The 20,320-nt window shown below is 44.0% G+C and overlaps 1 protein-coding gene across 1 annotated transcript; it reads right to left on the bottom strand.

Moving 5' to 3' along the window:
• Positions 1-345: 345 nt before the first annotated feature.
• pdgfra (platelet-derived growth factor receptor, alpha polypeptide) lies at positions 346-19,928 on the bottom strand. The gene is made up of 29 exons (XM_034880887.1): positions 19,674-19,928; positions 17,357-17,432; positions 16,990-17,271; positions 16,062-16,322; positions 15,427-15,566; positions 14,219-14,381; positions 13,580-13,772; positions 12,893-13,008; positions 12,517-12,813; positions 11,987-12,253; positions 11,713-11,843; positions 11,435-11,603; positions 11,137-11,326; positions 10,872-10,987; positions 10,322-10,448; positions 9,999-10,195; positions 8,770-8,864; positions 8,331-8,463; positions 7,891-7,995; positions 6,721-6,831; positions 6,147-6,300; positions 4,959-5,107; positions 4,536-4,651; positions 3,847-3,969; positions 3,621-3,732; positions 3,432-3,531; positions 3,107-3,212; positions 1,061-1,296; positions 346-638 (listed from the first exon to the last, which is right to left on the bottom strand). Exons 2-29 carry the CDS (start codon positions 17,412-17,414, stop codon positions 491-493), a joined length of 4,395 nt encoding a protein of 1,464 aa, XP_034736778.1. The 5' UTR covers positions 17,415-17,432; positions 19,674-19,928; the 3' UTR covers positions 346-490.
• Positions 19,929-20,320: the final 392 nt, after the last annotated feature.

Genomic DNA, 20,320 nt, shown 5'->3' with positions numbered 1-20,320 from the left:
ATACATACATATATATATATATATACAGTATATCTCATGTTATCCTGTGTTGTTCATCTAGAGCTGCTGACCATCATGTTTGAATTAGTCCCTTCTTGCTTATATTGCTGTTAAAAGAATGCCCGATACAATAAAGCTATGCAAATCAAAATAAAGTCTTTTTTTATCTGTTTTATGGCGATAGGTCTCCGACGCACAGGCGGCTAGGTCCTTGATATCATGTTTTCATCAATGCTCACTGACTCCTCCAGCCCAACAGGGGGCAGTGTCCAGGGAGGAGTCGAGGGGCGTGCAGTACCGTCACCACCGACTCATTCAGAGAGGGAAGTGGTTTTTGTTCTGTCCTCTGAATGGCCGGTCAAGGAGGAGGAATGGAAGGGGCTAGAGGGCTGGACAGCCAGAGTCGGTTGATTTACAAGTTTTTCTCTAGTTTCCTGTGGCCTTACACCCCGCTCTCCTTGCTGCTTCTGCTCTACAGGCTGGGTAGTTGTCACAGGAAGCTGTCCTCCCCCAGGTCACTACAGTCCAGGCACATCTCGTCCAACAGCGTGATGTCCTCCAGAGTCTCGCCCTCGCGCTTTGCAAAAGTGGAGCTGCTGGAGCCCGTCTCGATGGCGCTCTCCTCGGATGTCTGAGAGCTGCAGGGGAGACACGAATAACACCGATAAGCACCGCTGTAACTAACCCTTATTTACATTGTTATTAATCTGTCATTTATTTTCTAAATTAACCGATTAGTTTTTGGGTCTACAAAATGTTCAAAAATGGTTGATCTGTGTTTTCTACGGAGCCTCTAAAGGGACATGGTAAAAAAAATAATTCTGGTCTGCACACAATAGCAGTCAAAATGGCTGCCGAGGAAGAGGTATTCATCTTCCTGAAAACGTGACAAAACCGACTCAAACCCATTAATCAATTAAGCAAAAAACACATTGCGATTAATTAACCCAATTTGACAACTAATCGTATAATCGATTCATCTTTACAGCTCTCGAGGTTAGTGTCACATGGTGACCATAGACATGATGGAGTAGTGACGCAAACGTTTGGTTCCATTTACCCGTGTCTGTTCCTCTTTCCATACTCGTCGTCGGATACCGGGTCCAGGTCGGGGAGGGGGATGATGTAGCCGCTATCCGAGCTCAGCCGCTGCTCGTCGAAGCCGCTCTCCCTGTCCTTCAGCTTGCCCTGGTTCTTGTAGGTGATGCCGATGTAGGCGTCGTCGTTCTCCACGCACACTCGAGTCACAGCGGGGTGGTCGCTCTTTAGGAAATCATGGTTCACCCTCTCATAATGCTGCACGAGACATACATGGACAGATATATTAGAATAAATGCTAACATTTAATACAATACACTAGGGATGGGACGAGATGCTTTGGTCCCGATTCCATTCTCAAGATACATGGGCGCCGATTTTCGTTTTTAGCGGTTTTAGAAGTATTGCGATGTGTTATTGTTGATCATTGTGATTTTCTTTTCCTTCTTTAACAAAATCAATAGGTGAACAATACACTTTCAGAGACAATATATCATGAGACATTCCTAAAAACAATTTTTTTTCTAGGAAGAATGCACGTCACGTCAGTCAGTCTGACATTTATTTCACCTGTGAAGAAGTATATAGCATAGATTTTCTGCATATTCTGCTTTTGCTCTGTTTTGCTGAAAACGAATATGATGTTGTCGCCGTAGGCGGTACTGTATGAACAGAAAATATTTAGGTGAATCAATAGTAAAAGTAAAAAAAAAATCTGATTCTGCAGGAATGAATCAATTTTAAAATCAGCGCAAAAACATCTTGATACATAAGGTTTTCTATTGTACCTAAAATACAGTGAACACGTGGTGTGAGTCCACAATGAATGAAGCTCTACATTGCCTTAAAAGAACTGTGCTACGAGTTTGAGCACTGGGGTGGTGTTGGCAGCTGGATGCTGCAATCCAAACTGAAAATCACACATCCCATCCAGCAAGAGTGGGTTCCTCCTCTGCCCCCAGCCATTAAAGCTCTGTGAAGGATGCAGAGGTAAAGCTGTTTGGATGTGCCATGTGCGGTGTGGCGTTTAATGGGGTAATTAAGGTTTGGTGGGTGGTGGAGGCGAGAACTGGGGCTGCGTCATAACCCAGTCTGAGGCCAGCTGCTCTGACATCCAGCTGCTGCATTTGCTCTCTAATCACTTGTAGGTTCCTGTTTCACAGAAACACGGAGAGGCAGCACAAGAGGAAGTGGAAGGGGTTTTAAATGAACGACCTGCTACTTTAAGAGTGTGTTAACATTAATTTAAACCTGGCAACACGATTAAAAAGGCACACTATGATGACTTGGGCTGGGACAATATAACCTGGTTGACCCTTCTCAGTTGTAACTGACAGTGGGTCTGGGCTTCATGCACAGCCCGTCGTCCCCAACGGACGCTGCTCAGATGCCTCTCGTCTTTGGATAGGCCTAAAACCAATCAGCAACCAGTTGCTGTGCTTCTGTGGCCATCATGTTGACAGTAAACAAAAGCCGTGAAAAGCCCGCCTCAGCGGTCGGTCCCAACTCCATTCTTCGACGATATGCCGATTTGATTTGTTATGCGTTTTCTTTCTCATTTTTTGGAAGTTTTGCAGTTCGATAGAATGGAGTATTGAGATTTGCTTTTCCATCTTTAACGAAAACCAAAGTTGATTAATATACTTCTAGAGACATTTCTAAACTCTTTTAAATGTATTTCATCTGTAAAGAAGTACATAACATGGATTTTCTGCTTTCGCTCTGTTTTGCGGGAAACGGACATGATGTAGTCGTAATCGGCGGTACCGTTTAAATACAAAACATTAAGATGAATCATTGGTGAAAACTTTTTTTTTTAAATTGATTCTAGGGATATAAAAAATTATGCAAAAGAAATCACAAAACATAGGATTTAAAAAAAATGTCCCCCACCCCTTTTGATGACATCTAAAAAGAGGTCAATCAGCCAGAAGAGGCCTTAAAAAAGAGAGAGGAACAGAATGTGGAGGTCCAACCATTGGGTCAAGAATGAGAGGTGGTGAAATAGAAAGCAGGGGTTAAGAATCCAAAGAGGCCTGGGGATGTGAGGGGTCACTAGGAGACTCACCCTCTTGTAGCTGGAGGGCAGCAAAGAAGACACAGTTTCACTCAGACCCAGGAAAGTAGGTCTCTTCTCGGGCTCGCTATTCCAGCATTTCATCATCATCTCATACCTGGAAAAAGCAGAAGCAGGCGATGTTACCATAGAGAAGTGTACGACTGGCCCTGTGCCTTATAATTTAACTATGACTCATGTCAGCCACTGTATATCAACGTTCAGAAACAAATTGTTCTGAGTTCACAACCCAAAGCATTCATCATCTGACAGGATGTTAGGACCGCTTTATGTCGTGCAAAGCAGCAGTACAATCGTCGTGTGAATGATCACGTACAGGTCCTGGGGTGCATGCTCTGGTTTGGACATCCTGTATCCACTCTTGATCTTGTTGTAGAAGCTTGAATCCACGACCATCCCTGGGTATGGGGTGCCACCTTCAGACCAAAACAGATTCTTGTGAGTTCATCATGTGACTCCAGTCTCAAGGATTTATTATCTCTAATAGATTCTTGCAGGGGCTCACCTAAGGAGAAAATCTCCCAGAGCAGGATGCCGTAGGACCAAACATCACTGAGAGAGGTGTACATGTTGTCAAAAATACTCTCCGGCGCCATCCACTTCACTGGTAGGAAAGTCTGTGCGATGACAGAGAGGAAATGTTCAATCACACTTGCAAAGCCACTATTGAAAAGACTGATGGAGCGATGTTTTAGTCATAAAGTGACAGTCGTGTATGAACGTAGACTTACGCTCCCTTTGGAGACATAGTTGTTGTCGTGCATGATGTCTCGGGCCAGTCCAAAGTCACAGATCTTCACTATCTTGCCCTGAGAGAGGAGGACATTCCTGGCAGCGAGGTCCCGATGCACACACTGGAAAAAGTAAGCAAATGCAATGAACAGCTCGTAGCATCATACACAAGTGTTTTCAATCCTCAGTTCCATCCATTCCCAAACCGACACATATCGCTCCCACAGCTATCCACTGCATCTATTTCTGTATGTATTTCATTTTGGCCAAGTTCATTTTTAATGCAGTTTCATATTGCTTTATAAAGCGTGGTCTTTGTGTAAACATGCCAGTTGGAGGGATGGCTGTGACCACTGGATATTTAGGGATAATAACTATACAGCTGAAGGAATTGCTTCTGGTTGCAACGTGTCCCTGCCCGGTAATTCTAGCCCTTGCTGCGCAGCGACTATATTCAGCCCCTGGCCGCTCTCCTGAGTGGGCTCAACAGCCTTCACAAGACTGCTTATCACAAAACTGCTGATTTCCTCAGTCCCCCCTTTGGCTGGCCCTGCTGTCACCATATAGGACAAAAAATCCACAACCCAGTGGGAAGCAGGGGATGTGGTATGCAAACCCTAGCTGCACAAACGTAGGGATAAAAAGATTAAAAAATATGATTTTCATTCATTCTTCGGACACAACTTACATTTTTGGAAGCCAGAAACTCCATGCCTTTGGCAACCTGGTAGGTGAAACTGAGCAGATCGGTGGTGGTGAGGCCCTCGTTCATGTTGTCTGACAGCAGGACGTCCATCTCGTCCTCTGGTTTAGAAGACACACGGAAAAGACCATGAGTATATGTTTATCATGCATTGTAAATATAGTACTGGCTGCTCAAACCTGGCTTTTACTAATGGCAGAGAGAAACTGGGCATTATTATGCGTCTGCTACAATTATCCTCTCCATGTAATTACAGGGCTGTACCAATCCTAAATTCTGACAAGGGTGTACCCCTCCACGAACACTGACTCAAACACAGCACTAAAGCCAAGCAAGTACACACAAATAACTCAGAGGAGAGAGTGAAAAGCAGGATAGAGAGAAGAGAAAGAAACTGTATGTGCGTACCTTTCTGAGAGGGTGGGTGGTCATAGTTAGATCTCTGGATGTCTGAGTACTTATGGGGGTTGCTTATCTCCAGCATGGGCACATACTGAGTGTCAGCCTGCTTCATATCCATGTAGTCTCCTTTGTTTTCAAATGACAGGACCACATAACTGTGTGCAAAGACAACACAGACACAAAGGAGAAATGTTGTTAGTGATGAGGCGAGGACATTATGTGGGACTATTGAGACATATAAAGAACTATGGTGAGTATACATCATGTTATACATCTCATCCAGTCCCTTAATGTGTGTATATCCAGGGTTACCCCCAGTGTATCCTGGGGGTACACTGCCCCCCAGCAGGCCTAAGCCACTAGGAATTATTGTTTAATGTATTTTTAAGATGTTTTATGAACTAAAGTTACAGTGGGGCGGCTCCATTGGAAACTTAGAGGTCGTGTTTTCAAATCTCAAGTTAGCTTTAAGCATTGACTTAATGTAGGGCCCTATGAAATCTGTCTATGTCTGTCTGTCAGTCTGTGACGGGTCCCGGCCGGGCACTAGTCGAAAAGATAATTGTTACCGGGGTTAACAACTTTTCTGGAGGAAACACTGATGTCAATGTGTGTGGGGCCCTTAATCCTCTCCCTCCCTCCCTCTGGCTGGGGTTAGAGGAAGATGTGGTTGAGCCTAACATGGTAGCCTGGATTAAATCATGTTATGGTCAATTCGAGGTGTGGTCCCTGTGAGTCATCTATCAACACAGATGAGCCTCGGAGAGAGAGAGAGAGAGAGAGAGAGAGAGAGAGAGAGAAAGAGAGAGGGCTGCTGTTCCATCGTGATCGTCTGGGTAGACAGAATTAACAGGTGCCTCCAACACAATGAAATTAGGTTGAAAGCTGAGACCACTTCGGACTGTGATTTGATTAGGTGAAGACGCCAGACAATCTCCTCCACCACGGAGAAAATGGCGATAGAGTTACCGATTAGGGGTAGCGGGGAATGTGAGTGTATGGTTTGTGAGACATTTGTGCAAATTGTCGTGACAATGGCTGCCATATTTGGGAGTGGCAAAGGGGAATTGAAATGATAATGTGTTTTTGTCCTTAACATGTCCCAAACAAGACAAGTGTCTGAATTACAAGGATTATTCAAGATTAAAAAAAGACCACTTGAAATGTAAAAGCTTAGAAACGTATATGTGATACCTCCTGCTGCTCTCGTCTGCAGGGTTGATTCCAAAGATATCCAGCTCTTTTTTGCTTTTCTCTGGAGTCAGGCTGACGAAGTTCTCCCTGTTCTTGTGCAGGTAGTTGACCAGGTCCCCATAGAAGCAGTACTCAGTGATAATGTAGATCGGGCCTGGGAAAAACACAGCAGATAGAGTCATGCATCGGCGTCAGTCGGCAGGCTAATCTTATCAGAGGCTCGTAAAGGCTACAAGCACAGTCAAAAGGGCAAGCCTCCACTTTCCCATAAAAAGCCTATTAAAATACCACACCCACAGAGAGCTGAGACAGGGCTGTCAATCTTTTTTTGGCTGTAAGAGCTGTAGATGTGTACAAACGCCAAATCTGACTGAGTGTGTGTATGTGTGTGCAGGTTTTTGGCAGCATGAACATGGGCGTTATTGTGTGTCTGTTTGTAAAGTGGTGACTAAATTGCAAGGGAGAGGCAACAATGGTTAAACTAAACTGTTATTATACAGCATATGTTTGCCTATGAAGGAGTGTATGTGTGTCTTTGAATTTCCAATTTGTGTGTGTATTATTTATTATTCACCTGACTTGGTGCATGCACCCAGGAGGTTAACAATGTTGAGATGTGGACCAAGATGAGTCATGATCTTCAGTTCAGACATCAGGGCCTGTTTCTCGCTGGAGCGCGCCGTGGCTGAAAGAAGACACAGCTACCATGAGTATCATCACACATCATCAAACGAGCCAACCAACCACAATCAGCAGAGAGGCCTCTTTTATCTGAATCCCAGAACTAGCTCCTTTATCTTACAAAGTTCTGCATCAGAATAAAATCAACTGTTAGGTAAAGTGTTGCTACAGTTTTGTTTGTTCTGTGTAAATTATAGCGTGTGGTTGAGACCTACTCTATCTGTAAAGTGTTTGAGGGTAACATCTGTTATGATTTATCTATATCCACAATGTTCCACTTCTGAGATTGCTCTGTTGCCGACGGGTAGTCTGCCAGATTTCACTCATTTAGGCCGGACTTTGGTTTCCTGGTCCTCAGATCCCTGCAGGGTAAATCCAGACAGCTAGCTAGACTATCTGTCCAATCCGAGTTTTCTGTTGCATGACTAAAACTACTTTTGAACGTACACGTTCCACCAAAACAAGATCCTTTACGAGGATGTTTTGCAGAGGAATCCTTGCTCCGCTCAGAGCTTAGTGCAGCCCATGACAATTATAATGGGTTTAAAGAAATGCCAATGAACCACAGCATACTTTTCTCCTATCCCGGTATGCTGTGTGGACTAGCCAGACCCTCCTTCGCAGTGCTGTGGAAAGGTCTGGCAATGCAAGACGAGTTATGATTTGAAACTATAAATACAATTTAATTGAATTACACTTAAATCTGTCAGTGTTTTCAGTAACATTTTGGAATTAAATGGTTTAGCAGGGCTATTATTTGGTGCGGTTGACTTAATTTATTATTAATTTATGACAGGAGATTTCAAACACCACCCATTTTTCACCATTAAAAAAATGCCAAATTAGCTTTTTGCTATTTACTCATAGCTGTATAGACAACTATCAATAACATTACTACTGAAGAAAACTCAAAAATGGGATGATTAAGCTGCACCTCACAGTTTAAAAATCTGTGATGTAGAGTATATTTGAGTTGCAGGACAGGTGCCCTCACCTAACCTCACCCTATAACATGGGTTCAATTTCTTGTAATTTTAATCTAATTGTTATCTGTTAAACTCACGTTTCAGCATCTTTACTGCCACCTTCATGACAGGTTGGGAGCGGCTGAGTCCATAGGCAGTGCCTTCTACCACCTTCCCAAAGGCTCCAGAGCCCAGGATACGACCTGAGAGAGACACAACATAAAAGCCATGGGATTGGTTATCAACAAAGGAAAAACATAAGAGCCCGCAAAAACACAGCTATACAAACACATCCAGGCACTTCAGATGCCTTTGCTCTCTCATCTGTGACTCTTTCAGTGGCTGATTGTCCCCTTGATCAGTGAGTCAAACCAAATCCCAGCCAGCAAACCCCTTCTGCCCAAGCAAGATCAGCTCATGGCAGCCTCACTTCAAAGAGAGGGAGGCATCCTGACCGGAACATCCCTGCAGGTTGGCCGCAGAGCCACTGGGACAGGACTAAAGCTTTTTAGCACATTAAAAATGACATTCAGCTCACCGAGCACAAGTCTGTCACGAGGGAACTCCCATCTGGAGTCGTAGGGAAGCTGCATGGGATCCACATAGATGTACTCATGGCCGTCTGGGCTCACAGACTCTATGACCCTCCAGCGGATTTCATACCGTGGTTTCTGGAAGACAAAACACATATAAGAGCTTATTAATTAACCTTTGTCAAGTCAAGACTGTTAGGTATGCTAATGTGTCTTATATTTGTCTTATCAGACAGCTTTATCATTCCTATTTTTTAACAAACAATTTTCTCCTTTTTTGCAAAGTCTGCCCACAAATTGTCCTTCCTTTATTAGCTAAGGTGACTTTTGCTTTGTTCGGAATCATCAGTGCTAATTGGTGGATGCCCAAAACGTGGATTTTGTAGAATAACAGATATGAGAGTGAATATGTGAAAAATGAATCGGAAATGGGGGCAACAGTACCTGTTTCCAGATAATAACCAAGACAATGAGTGAGATGATGACAATGACCAGGAGCACCAGCACAGCAGCAGCTACAGTCAGCTCTGGGTGAGGGCCTGTTCAGGAGGAGAGCCAGCAGTCACACATGTTAGATGGAGAGCACACTGATCACATGGATGCAACATGTGTTGTGGCAATGTGAAATGCTTGCAACGAAAGTACATGTCGCATAACAAATGTCGTCTGTCAGGGCTAAGAAACCTTTTACTAGGAGCAACAGGTATGCTTGGATAACATGTTATCAGGGCTAGATAACATGAAAGTAGTAGGGGGTAGGGGAGGGACCCAGGCACTTAGTTTTAGGGGGAGTAAGCTAAGTGGTAGGGGGTGAGGATGGGGGTGTAAAGCTCATCTGGAAGGACCAAATGGCCTATTACCCGTCAGAATAAAAGCCATCTTCCTCTTAGCTAAAGCGCAGCCCCCTATCAGTTGTCTCACCACAAACACATCATCTGACAGCTGCTGTAACCCTGACAGCACTACCCTGGCCCTGAACAGCGTCCCTCACAAAGCCTGTCACACTCTGAGTGTCAGAAATGGAAGGAACTTAAGAGGAAACAAGGTGGAAAAAACAACATTGAATGCCAATTTAAAACCTGGTTAAAGAGAAAAGTTATTTTAGGAGGAGTCTAGGAGCGTACGCTCTTGGATAGGAGAAAACACAGAGCTAAGCAAACAGTGTGGCTCTGCAAAACAGCCTCAAAAAGGAACTTGTTTAGGTGGAACATTTACACAATGCAAAAGAAAACGCCACCTTCATTATTTAATGAAGTTAACTGTTCACACAATAAAGTAATGTGTGCTGTATACATGCTGTATAAATACTGTATGTATTTTGTCCATATCAAATCCTTGCCGATAGGTCCCATAACATCCTAGTAAGACAGTAAATGCAGTAAACATAGTCTTTGTATATCTTTACAATCATTCCCCAAACTAATCAAGCAGGCCTGCCTTGTTGCACAGTCTATATTGTCCACTCGCCATTTTCAGCCTGTAACGTTACTCAGAGATTTCGATTAATGTTGCTCGATCCGACCAGAGTTTAAAGTTAATTCAAAGAAAAGAAGAAAGTGAGTGACATCCCGCGGAACTCTCCCGTAAATGAACGGTCGTCAATCCAGACTACATCAGGGGAAACAAACAGGGACAAAATGTGTGTGTGTGTGTAGGTGTTTGTGTGTTCGTACCATTGGATACCAGTTTGACCTCCCTGCTAACAACGGCCAATTGGTTCCTGGCCAGGCAGCGCACCGCCAGTGTGCTTTCCAGGTGACCAAACATGACCTGGCTCTCCAGGTTGTTTTCCTCGTCGATGTGCGAGTCCATTGTGACCTCTGTGGAGTTGGCCGGGAGGGGCACCCAGGCAGCCGAGTCATTGGCACAACTTAATGTCAAAAAAAGGAAGGGAGCTATAAGATCCATGAAAGAGTGGCGGGACTGCATGTGTGTGCATTGAGAAGTCTAGAATCGTCTCTGCTGGCTGTTCATAACTAAAGAAGACTGAACTTACTGTTTGATGTCCTTGCAGATGAACCACTCCACCACAGGAGTGGGCTGCCCTCTGCTAATGCACACCACCGACTGGCCTGTGGCTGAGCCATGGTGGATGTCCATCAGGTCCACAATGACTGCAGGCACTGTAACGTAGTCCGACAGAAGGGGGTTAATCCTGGTAAAGTTTGTGTAAATTTGGGCGAAATCGACTTGCACAATAGGCTGCAACATTTCTTTATCAATAATACTACTTAAAAAATGTTACGTTTTTTTAGTTGAAGGAAAATAGCAGTAGAAAACACTCAAAGCGCCGTTCTTTTTTAAGTGGTACCTTTTATATTCAATTTTGTAACTTTTAAATATTTCAATGAATTGATGATACAAAAATGATAATCATGTATCATATCACAATATATATCAAAATATCAATCAAACTAATTGCAATTTAATATTTTCCTCATATTGTGCAGCCCTATTGTAAGTATGTGAGAAAAAACTGTCAGTGGGGCCAAAAGGTCAGTGTCTAAGAACATAAAGCTAATGAAGGGCTTAGGGCTCTCTCTCACCTTTGACTTCCAGGTTTAACCCGACATCATGAATCTGGTCTCCATTCTCCACTCGCATGGTGTAATTCCCGCTGTCCTCCTCCTTGGCCCGGATCAGGGTAAGAACACTCATGTAGCTAGACAGAGGAACAAAAACCAGAAACTGCAATAAATGCACAGTCATAGGAGTTCACAATGGCACTAAAACCCTAATGACAGGCCCGGTTAATGTGTGGGAATGTTAACTTTGAGCTTGTCATTAGTCGACCATGTATGTGAGTCTCACCTGGTCTCGCTGAGCTGCCGGAGGCTGGAGGAGATCTCCGCCGTCACGTCGCTGAGCGGGATGCCGTCTTTGAGCCAAGTGACATGAGCGCTGGGGAAGGAGCTGATTTTGGCTCTGAACTCCCGGACCTCGTCCAGCTCTGCCGATTCATATTCTCCAAACTCCGGCCAGACAGACATGAACGCAGATGCTGTTAGAAAAGAGGATGGGCCGGCAGACATTAAGAAATCATTCAGTTCAAAAGAAAAGAGAGTAATTTACAAAGTAATGCCAAGTAAACAAAATGCAGCTTTCATACCAAACACTTGGACAGCTAGCTCCTTTGTCTGGTCTTCATTACTAATAATATCAGTGATGGAGCAAGAGTAGATGCCGCTGTCTTTGGTCGAGGCTTGCGGGATTGTAAGGGTGTAAAGGATCTCCTGAGCCCTCTTGTTCTCATGCACTGTTTTGATAGCACGATTAGCCTGCCATACAAAAAAGACACCAGGGACTTTGAGTCTCAAACCAGCCCTATTTGGAAGACTCAACACCAAAACACATAATCAGTTAGAATCGTTTTTGTGTGCCCCTTACCAGTTTGCCAGGGTATTTCCAGTGGTCTTCCAGAATCTCAGATCCCCGTGCCAGACAGGTGACCGTGATGGTGTCTCCCGCTAGCAGAGCCGTCCGTTTGGCTGTCAGCTCAACATGCAGCGCAGCGCCACCTGACATACAACAAGTGACAAATGTGTGAGGGCACAGATCCACCAAACAAATATATGTGACTGTTCAGATATGAAAGGTTAAACATCTTTTTTAAGTGACATTTACCACAGATTTACACGTTCACAAACACGTGAGCACACACCTGTCCAGCCATGGACGATGTATTCCCCGCTGTAGTGTTCCTCTCCGTTTATGAGAGCCTTACAGATGTAGGTTCCGGCGGTGAATACTCCCAAAGCTCCCCTCTTGCTGTCGTAAACACTGGGCACCGGCTGCTGGGTGTCCACGTTAACCAGGGTCACGTTTGCACTGGGATCAGACACGCGACACTGGATCTCCATCTCCTCGTGGTCGGACAGGACGTGGTTGCCAAAAGGCACCGGTGATGGCACAAAGGGAACATCTGGGTCTGAAGTAGGCGTGTAAATAACAAGTTTCATCACGATACAATATTATATTGATTCTTTGGACAACAACACAGTATTTACTGATATATTAAAGTCTGTCGCAATGTAATTTCAATTCAGTTCAGGGGCCTGCAATCGATATGAGATCAATATGAGATTAACACAGTTACATGTATATTAAGTCCAAAAAATCAACTAAAATATAATTTGAAAATTGTATTACTAAGCTCTTCCAGACATTTAAGTCAAAAACAAACCGGTGTACCTGGCACATAGATGTAGACGCTGCTTTCCTCTGTGTCATCAGTGGTATTACGGCTGTAGAAGCATGTGTAGTAGCCGGTGTGCATTGCAGTGGCGCTGTCCACGGTGATGGTGGTGACAAACAGGCCGCTGTTGTCCTCCTGCGTTTGCTCATGCACATACAGCGGTGTCTTCCAGGCCAGTTTAGCCTCTCCCCGACAGGTCAGGGTGAAAGGAGTGTGGAGGAGCACCACCATCTCCTCTACCTGAGGCAGCAGCACAGGCGCTGAGGATGGTGGGAACATCATGGCGGTGGCGGCTGAAAGAAAGAATGTTTAGAGCTGAGTCGTAGGTCATCTATCTATCTATCTATCTATCTATCTATCTATCTATCTTACCTTTCACTTTGATGGTAAAGGAGAACTGAGCCGTGCTAGAGCCACTGAGGGCAGTGATGGTATAATTCCCGTTGTCTTTCCACAGAGGCTGCAGTAATGTCAGAATGCTTTGATACCTGTTAGAAAGAAATTAATAAATATTTTTGTCATTTCAAAAGGAGTTGTTGACGATCGACAATTTGGGAAACATACTTATCCAAGCTTAGCTTAGCATAAAGACTGGAAACAGGGGGAAACAGCTAGCCAGGCAATGTCCAAGGGTAACAAAAAACATCTACCAGCATCTTACTGATACTAACTATTTGAAGGTTTTAAAATGATTAATTATGTTTTTTTAGGGGGTTAAATGCCAGACTATTCTTTCAGGACATTACTGCTCCCGACTAAGAAGTAGTCCAACACATAACTTGCTGTAAAAAATGATATGTCATTTTGATGAGTTTTTTGGCTGTTGTGTTTAGACGGAGCTAGCTGTTTCTCCCTGTTTCTCCTCTTTATGCTAAACTAACCCCTTTCCTGGCTCCAACTTCAGCTTTACCATGCAAACATGAGAGTAGTAACTTCTCATCCAACTCAAGAAAGCAGATAAGAGTATTTCCCAAAATGTCAAAGTTTTCCTTTAACTACTGTCAGAACTGAAACTGAAAACCTTCACCCATTGTTAAATTAACAAATCTTTATTCTCACCGATTCCCTTCGAGGTGGCTAGTTTTGGTGAGGATGTAGTAGTTCTGTGACATGGCTGTGCCGTTTTTCAACCAGGTCACTTTGGGGGCCGGGTAGGCATCGATGAGGATGGTAAACTCTGTCTCCTCTAAAGGGCTGACAAACTCCGTACCTTGAATCCCGCTGTGGTCCAGTGCCACAAAGGAATTCTCCTCTGAAGAGATAAACATACAAGTTAGAGAATAATGAGAAGGGAATTGTGGATGAAAATGGATAAAGAGATGGATTCAGTGAGTAAAAACAGCAGAGCGAAGATTGAGATGAAGGCGGAGTGACAGAGAGATGAAATGAAGGCCTGACACACACATCTGGTGGAGCCATCCCATAAAACACCGCAGCTGATGTTGAAAGCAGAGGTGAAGCCTTACAGTCGGATGGTAGAAAATGATTTCCACACACCACTAAAAAGCACCTTGTGCACACATGTGAAACCCCGACAAATTTAACCGAATGATGATGTTAATATTACATTTGAATTGAGTGCGTGTAAGTAAGTGGTGTGTGCACATTTGACTGATAAAAAACTCAGAATTCACCTTTGGCTCATTAAAAAAAGGATTCCAGTATCCAGAAAATGTGCCTGACCAGACATAGACTTACCAAAGACAGTGACGGCCACGCTGCTGACTCGGACCTCTCCGCTGGTGTGCTGGGTGACGGAGCACTCGTAGATGCCGCTATCCTGGGAGGTGGCTTGTTGGATGCTAAGGATGTAGATGACCCGGTCAAGAAAGGTCTGTTTCATCTGAACTGCACCCACAGCCTATTAGAACAGGAGAACAATATGGGTTTGAGATCCTACTCAATGGAATAAAAAAAAAAATCTAGGTAATAAGATATTTGATTTTTATTTGAAACTCTTAGTGGTTTTCCATACAGGTACAATGTATGATCGGTGCGTCCGTCGTGCTGCTGAAGGCTAATGGCTAAAACACTTGCTAGGCCACAGGAGATAAATCAGGATCACAGAGCCTTTTAAAAGCCTGTAATTGCAACTGAGACCAAAACCAGGAGTCAGGACTCCAGTCTTCCTGTGCTCCCTGTCTCTGGAAAATAGCTTAGAGGAATCCCATGCAGAAAAACAGACGATGTTCTAAGTAGATTAGGAATATGAATATAAACAAACGTAAATTGAATAGAAAACTCTTTCGGATCCTTTTAGCCAACACTTCAAAAGCGTTAAAAGTTCAGCTGGCTGTCATCTGCAGACAGCATCTGTCCTGCATGTTTCAGGGTCTAAGGGGTCAAAGGATTTACTATCCTTTTTTTTTTTTACTTTGTTTGAACTGCCCCCTCCCCTCGAGCCATTTGTCCTGAACTTCCCGTCAGCGTGTTGCATACAGGGTTAACTGCAAGCAGGAGCTGCTTGGCTGGCGTCCTCATAATGAAGACGCAACATTCGGTCGCTGCTTTCCTAACACATACTTTGTAACCACTAAGGGCCGTCCTCAGAGCTATATTCCACTTGCCGCTGCAACAGTAAGCTTAAGTCCAAAACCATTATGGGCTAATTCAAGGCTCAGTGCTGCTGGGTAGGAAACAACTTCATCATAACCTTTATTTAAGAATCTCGGAAATCCATGAGGTCTCCCTCATTTTCAATGATGCCGAGATACAAGACACATAAAACTCATAACTTAATGAAAAAAATCACACACACTGTGCTCATGTGAAGTGAAATATCACAAGGGGTTGAAGGAAGTAGGGCAAGAAGGCTGGGAAGTTAAACCTGATTATGTATGAAACCATAAGGAGACTCCATTGAAATTCAAAAGAAAACTCAAAAAAGGATAAAGGCTGCATCTTGCCTGTTTTTTAGGATGGAGCCACTGCTGCTGAAATCCCAGTCCAGGCGGAGCGACACACGTGACGTTAAAAGGCTGCCCAGCTCTCACCGTCTCCCCACTGGCTTTTACTTCCACGTCGAAATCCTCCGTCTCCGCAGGGGCTAGAGGGACCACCAGAGAGCAGATATCAGCACCGTCATCTCACAGGGCCCAAGATAGTCACAAGTTGATTAGCATGAGCTCATTCATCACCCCCCCCCCCCCCCCCCCCCCCCCCCCCCCCCACACACACACACACACACACACACACACACAGAGTGAAAACCAGACGTGTTAAGTCATCTCCCTCTGTGATAATGACATAATTTCATGGATCTCATGCAGTGAGATCACCCTGCAGCCCTCTCATGGTAAACAGACTTCGGGAGTAATTCCAGCTGTGCAGTTTATAAACCCTTATCCCATTACTTGTGCTTTTTTTAAAACGACATACACAATAAGAAAATAACGCTTGCTCATTCGAAGTTGTTTTCTTCATTCAAAAACGTAATTAGGAGGTGATATCCAGATGTTTTAGTGATGTTTTTTACAACATCAAATCTACGAAATGACCCTTTTTTCTCAAAACTCCATGGTATCTACTGGTCTTGACTTACACTCAGGCTCCACAGTATAAATGACACTTCTCATGGTCTGGTCGTTCACTGTGGTTTCACACTGGTACTGCCCAGGCAGGAGGCTTCCGAAGAAGCCCATCTTGTTATCGTAGTAGGCAGGCATCTCCTCTCCACTGGGGACACTCCTCAGGAGGACGTGGGAGTTGGGGTCAGACACACGGCAGGAGATGGGGACCCCAGGTGTGTCCATGGGGACAACCAAGTTTTCGGGGGTCTCTGGGACAAATGGAGCCTGGGGATCTGGGTGTGCAAGCAGAAGAATGAGGTCACACTGTGTAATTTGATTTGATTGAAAAGCATCATTGTGATGCGTTATGCTTTTTTTTCAAATCATAATTACTAAAAATATGCACTCCATTACTATACATACACATATGAATGAAAAGATGAATTAATGAGCATTAAAAGGCACCATTACTCAACTTAATACACTTAAGGATTTGTTGCTACAGCCTTACTTAGTCTCAAACAAAATGCATCCATGGTCTGGTACAACCATTGACTTATGTCAGCTAATGTTAGCTAACTTTGGACAATGCTAACTAGCTAGTTCTCTGATTATTTTCTACTTATACTTGTGCTGTTGTTACACTGTTTTTTAACATTTACTATCATCCCAATTATTGTTGGCTACTTGTGACTAGCTAGCTAGATATCTAGTCTCACTTTAAAGGTCCAAACCCATGACTATTGTTTTGGCACTAACGGTATACTTGCCGTTTAGTGTCCCAAATTCCGCGTAACGTACCCCTGACCCTAACCCTAACAATAACCACTCGAGGTTAAATGGCTAACCATAACCACTCGCGCTGCTTCGTGGAGCGGGTTTTGGTGTGGCCACATTGGGATTTGAGACACAAAACTGTACCGTTGTTGGCACCTTGTTAAAAAAAATATATATATTCACCTGGGACAAAGACATATATTCCCGCCTCGTTGTCTTCCTCGTCCAGGACGCCTTCGGGGTTTTCATACGTACACATGTAATAGCCGGTGTTTTCTACAGTTGCGTTGTAAATGAAAAGCGTCGCCGTGAAGTAGCCCGGGTAAACGAAGGTGTTTTTCGGCAGGGGTTCGGTCCAAACGACGTTTCTTTTACCGGTACAGCTAATGTTGAAGACGGAATTGGGCTGCAGGATGAACTCCTCTTCGTTTGACACAATGGTAGGTGGCAACAGTCCACAGGTAACTGAAAGATAGTTTTGAAACCATTAGAGGAACTGTCAAAAATAAGGGGGGAAAAACATTTATAGAAATACAAATTTAGACCCTACCTGAAACCAGCCCCACCAGGAGACCCCCAAAGACAACACAGGTCTTTACCCCATCCATGGCTATGGATGTTCTAACCTGTAAAGACATAAAAAAACGACTTATTTAGTCAACTAGTAACACTTTAAAGATATGAAATGACAACTGTCTCCACATTAGAAACAATTCAATAACACTTCGGTTTATGTCAATGTCTTTATTGACTTGTAATGTCCCGTCAAGCCTAGTATCCAGTTCAGTTCCCTGACTCCTGTAATGCTCTTTCTGTAATAAACCCACATTGATTTATAGAGGGCTTAAGGGAACTTGGCAGCAGCCCTGTGGTCTCCCACATCACTCAGTACTGAAAAACAATCTGAAATTTAACACAGGATTACATGAGTTACTTTTCGTAAGATGCGATAACAAGACTGGAAATTCCAACGCGTTGGGGGAAGGATGGTGGACAGGATGAAGAGAGTCTCCAAGTGGAAGTGAGGGCCGTTCATAGGGGCCGTCACTAGAGGGCGACACAGTCCACCTTTTGAGGGCACTGGACCTCCGAGAATCTCATCATCTTCACTTGGCCCGGTCGCTTTTCTAAAGTTTTTCTTTTCTTTTCTTTTCGCCTGATTGAAGACAATGTACGCTGTTCATTGCTTTGTCTTCGATGTGTTATTGCTAGGCCTATGCATGTCTAAATTGCCTTTTTTTCTTGTTAAATCTAACCGTATTTCCATTGGGCTAAACGAATTGTCCCTAATTAACAGTTTATTCCAGACTCCTCTCAACTCATCTCACGGAGCTAGACAGGTTCCCCCGGTCTGTCAGTCAGTCTGTCTGTCTGTTTGTCTGTCTGATGTTGGTTTAGGGGCCACACAGTTTGAGAGGCGCTCACTACAACCAAACGCACGAACATTTTAATTTCCATAGCTATTCTTTACATTAAAAAACATAGACAAATCTTAAACTAGTTAGCCTATGTGTTTGACACTTTCATTTTTATTTCTAGCGTCCAGGAGTCATTCTGCAGCTTCATTGTCCCCAAAAACGTTTGGCCCTGGCACAGCTTCCTGTGGCTAGCCGCTCTGGCTCATCCGAAACGGCCTGAATTATCCATGGGTAACCTGGGTTTATAATTAACGGACCCACTCCGCACAAAAGTACATACCCGCACGGTAATCAGCTTGCAAAAAAATAAATAAAAAGCCTAATGCTTTTTGACGTGTTTGTGCACACGCCTTGTTTCAAACTATTTCCATAAGGGATTCCTGGCTTGGTTTTGGCGAGGATCCTGCAGCCACTGCGCGTAAATCTAACTTAAGCCTGGAGTGGCAGTCAGACTGCTTGCATGTCCTGCTCCTCTTTTATCCCCCTGCACCCACACAACACATGTGGCAGATAGCAAATGCATCGGCTGGATACATTTGAGCAACAGCTGAAATGAGGCTTGTCTCAACTTTCTGCCCTCCACGGACGGTGGTGCTACGGTTCAGCTCCATCCGCGCGTCAAAAAGTTTGAATTCCATGGAAGAGATTTTGAAAAGAGAATCTATCTAAAAACGACCACTGTCCAAAAAGGATTAAAAAAAAACTTTTAAGCAACTTTGATCCCCATTAGTGTTTCTATGCAAATTCCCTTGGTGGCACAGCACGGTAGGGGGTTGATGAAGAATGCGCCATGGCTCCAAAACGCACTCAGTTCTTCTTCTTTCCCCCTCTTGAATCGGTTCAGCTGCAGCTCTGAAGCCTCAGTCGGACTCATTCCAGTGCCTCCTCCGGTGCCGATTTTCCGTTTTAATTCCTCACATTCCAGGACCAGACGAGAACACAATGCGATGTACAATTTCCAATGTGTTGCCCATTACATGGCAGGCAGCATCCCACAATGGTGCCCTCAGTCTTCGAGGTGACACCTCCAGCTGTGAGGCCGAAACAGAGCGCCTTCATCCAGCAGAGTATGAGAAATCTCGCTGCTCGGCGTGTGGGGGTGGCATACCATATGTTGCACGGGGAATATAAATATAATCTAAAGAATATAATGCGTTCCCTAATGTTTTACTTGCATACAACATGCAGTCCAGCTGTGCATAGCCTACCCATATAAGTGAATACAACTTTTTAAGAAACTTTTCCAGAACTAGTCCAGAAGATAATCTAATTGGATTAATTAATTCAATCTGCAATTAAACTCATTTTAGACTCATATTGTATTATTCTATCTTCCCTCAAGATTTATTCAATTAAAGAACACCCCGAACTTTATCTTTTCTTTAGAAAAAAAAGACTACAAAAAATAAATTTGAAATATCTTTTGGACCCCAGCAACCTTCCAATTACCTTTTAGTGACCCCCTCTTTATATTCCTTTCGTGTAAGTATATCCACAGTGAATTGTTCGCTCCAAAAGGCGCAGTGAGGGTCCTTTACAGCGGCCGTAATCCTCTGTGGTCCTGCGCTGTGAGAGCATATGTGCGACCCTCTGTTCGCGTCCGCGTCCGTCCGCACAACTGCGCTCCAGCTAAGCGACCTGTAACTGATTCAATGTTACAGTCCTCCCTCCCTCCGAAAAAAAAGTAATCATCTGGCTCAAAGTAAATAACTCTCAGGAAATGACACCCCCCTCTCCTCCCTTATAGCGCTGAACCCCTTTTCAAAGTAAGAGTCTTGTTAGGAGAGAAATGCAGACAAACATCCCCGGCCAAATTAGGGCGGAAATGGCATTTTCATGAGGTTTTTATTTAGATGCTAAATCAGAACAGACTAGACTTACACAATAAACCGTTTTAGTTTTAGGAACTTGTGTTGCCTCTTATCACTGTCTGCGCGCACATGTTCTCGTTTTGTGAATACAACTAGCTGTTCATCTTACCAAGCTTTACCACTAGATTAATACAATGTTTCACTTTTTTTTAACTTATTTTTGAGATGATGCGTGTCAATGGAGCTCTTGTGCATCAGTCACAAAGAGGGGGGGGGGGGGGGGGG

The sequence above is a fragment of the Etheostoma cragini genome, chromosome 9 (assembly GCF_013103735.1).
Source record: "Etheostoma cragini isolate CJK2018 chromosome 9, CSU_Ecrag_1.0, whole genome shotgun sequence".
Taxonomy (NCBI): Eukaryota; Metazoa; Chordata; class Actinopteri; order Perciformes; family Percidae; genus Etheostoma; species Etheostoma cragini.
Note: the sequence above shows the minus strand (reverse complement) of the source record. Positions and strands in the feature narration are given on the sequence as shown.

What these genes read in the sequence shown, in the direction of transcription:
- pdgfra (XM_034880887.1), bottom strand. Translation starts at nt 17,414, where the DNA reads ATGGATGGGGTAAAGACCTGTGTTGTCTTTGGGGGTCTCCTGGTGGGG. An exon ending in GGAAATACCCTGGCAAACTG is followed by an intron (nt 11,604 to 11,712) that starts GTAAGGGGCACA and finishes TTTGTATGGCAG; the next exon opens with GCTAATCGTGCTATCAAAAC. An exon ending in AGTTTCTGGCTTCCAAAAAT is followed by an intron (nt 3,970 to 4,535) that starts GTAAGTTGTGTC and finishes TACTTTTTCCAG; the next exon opens with TGTGTGCATCGGGACCTCGC.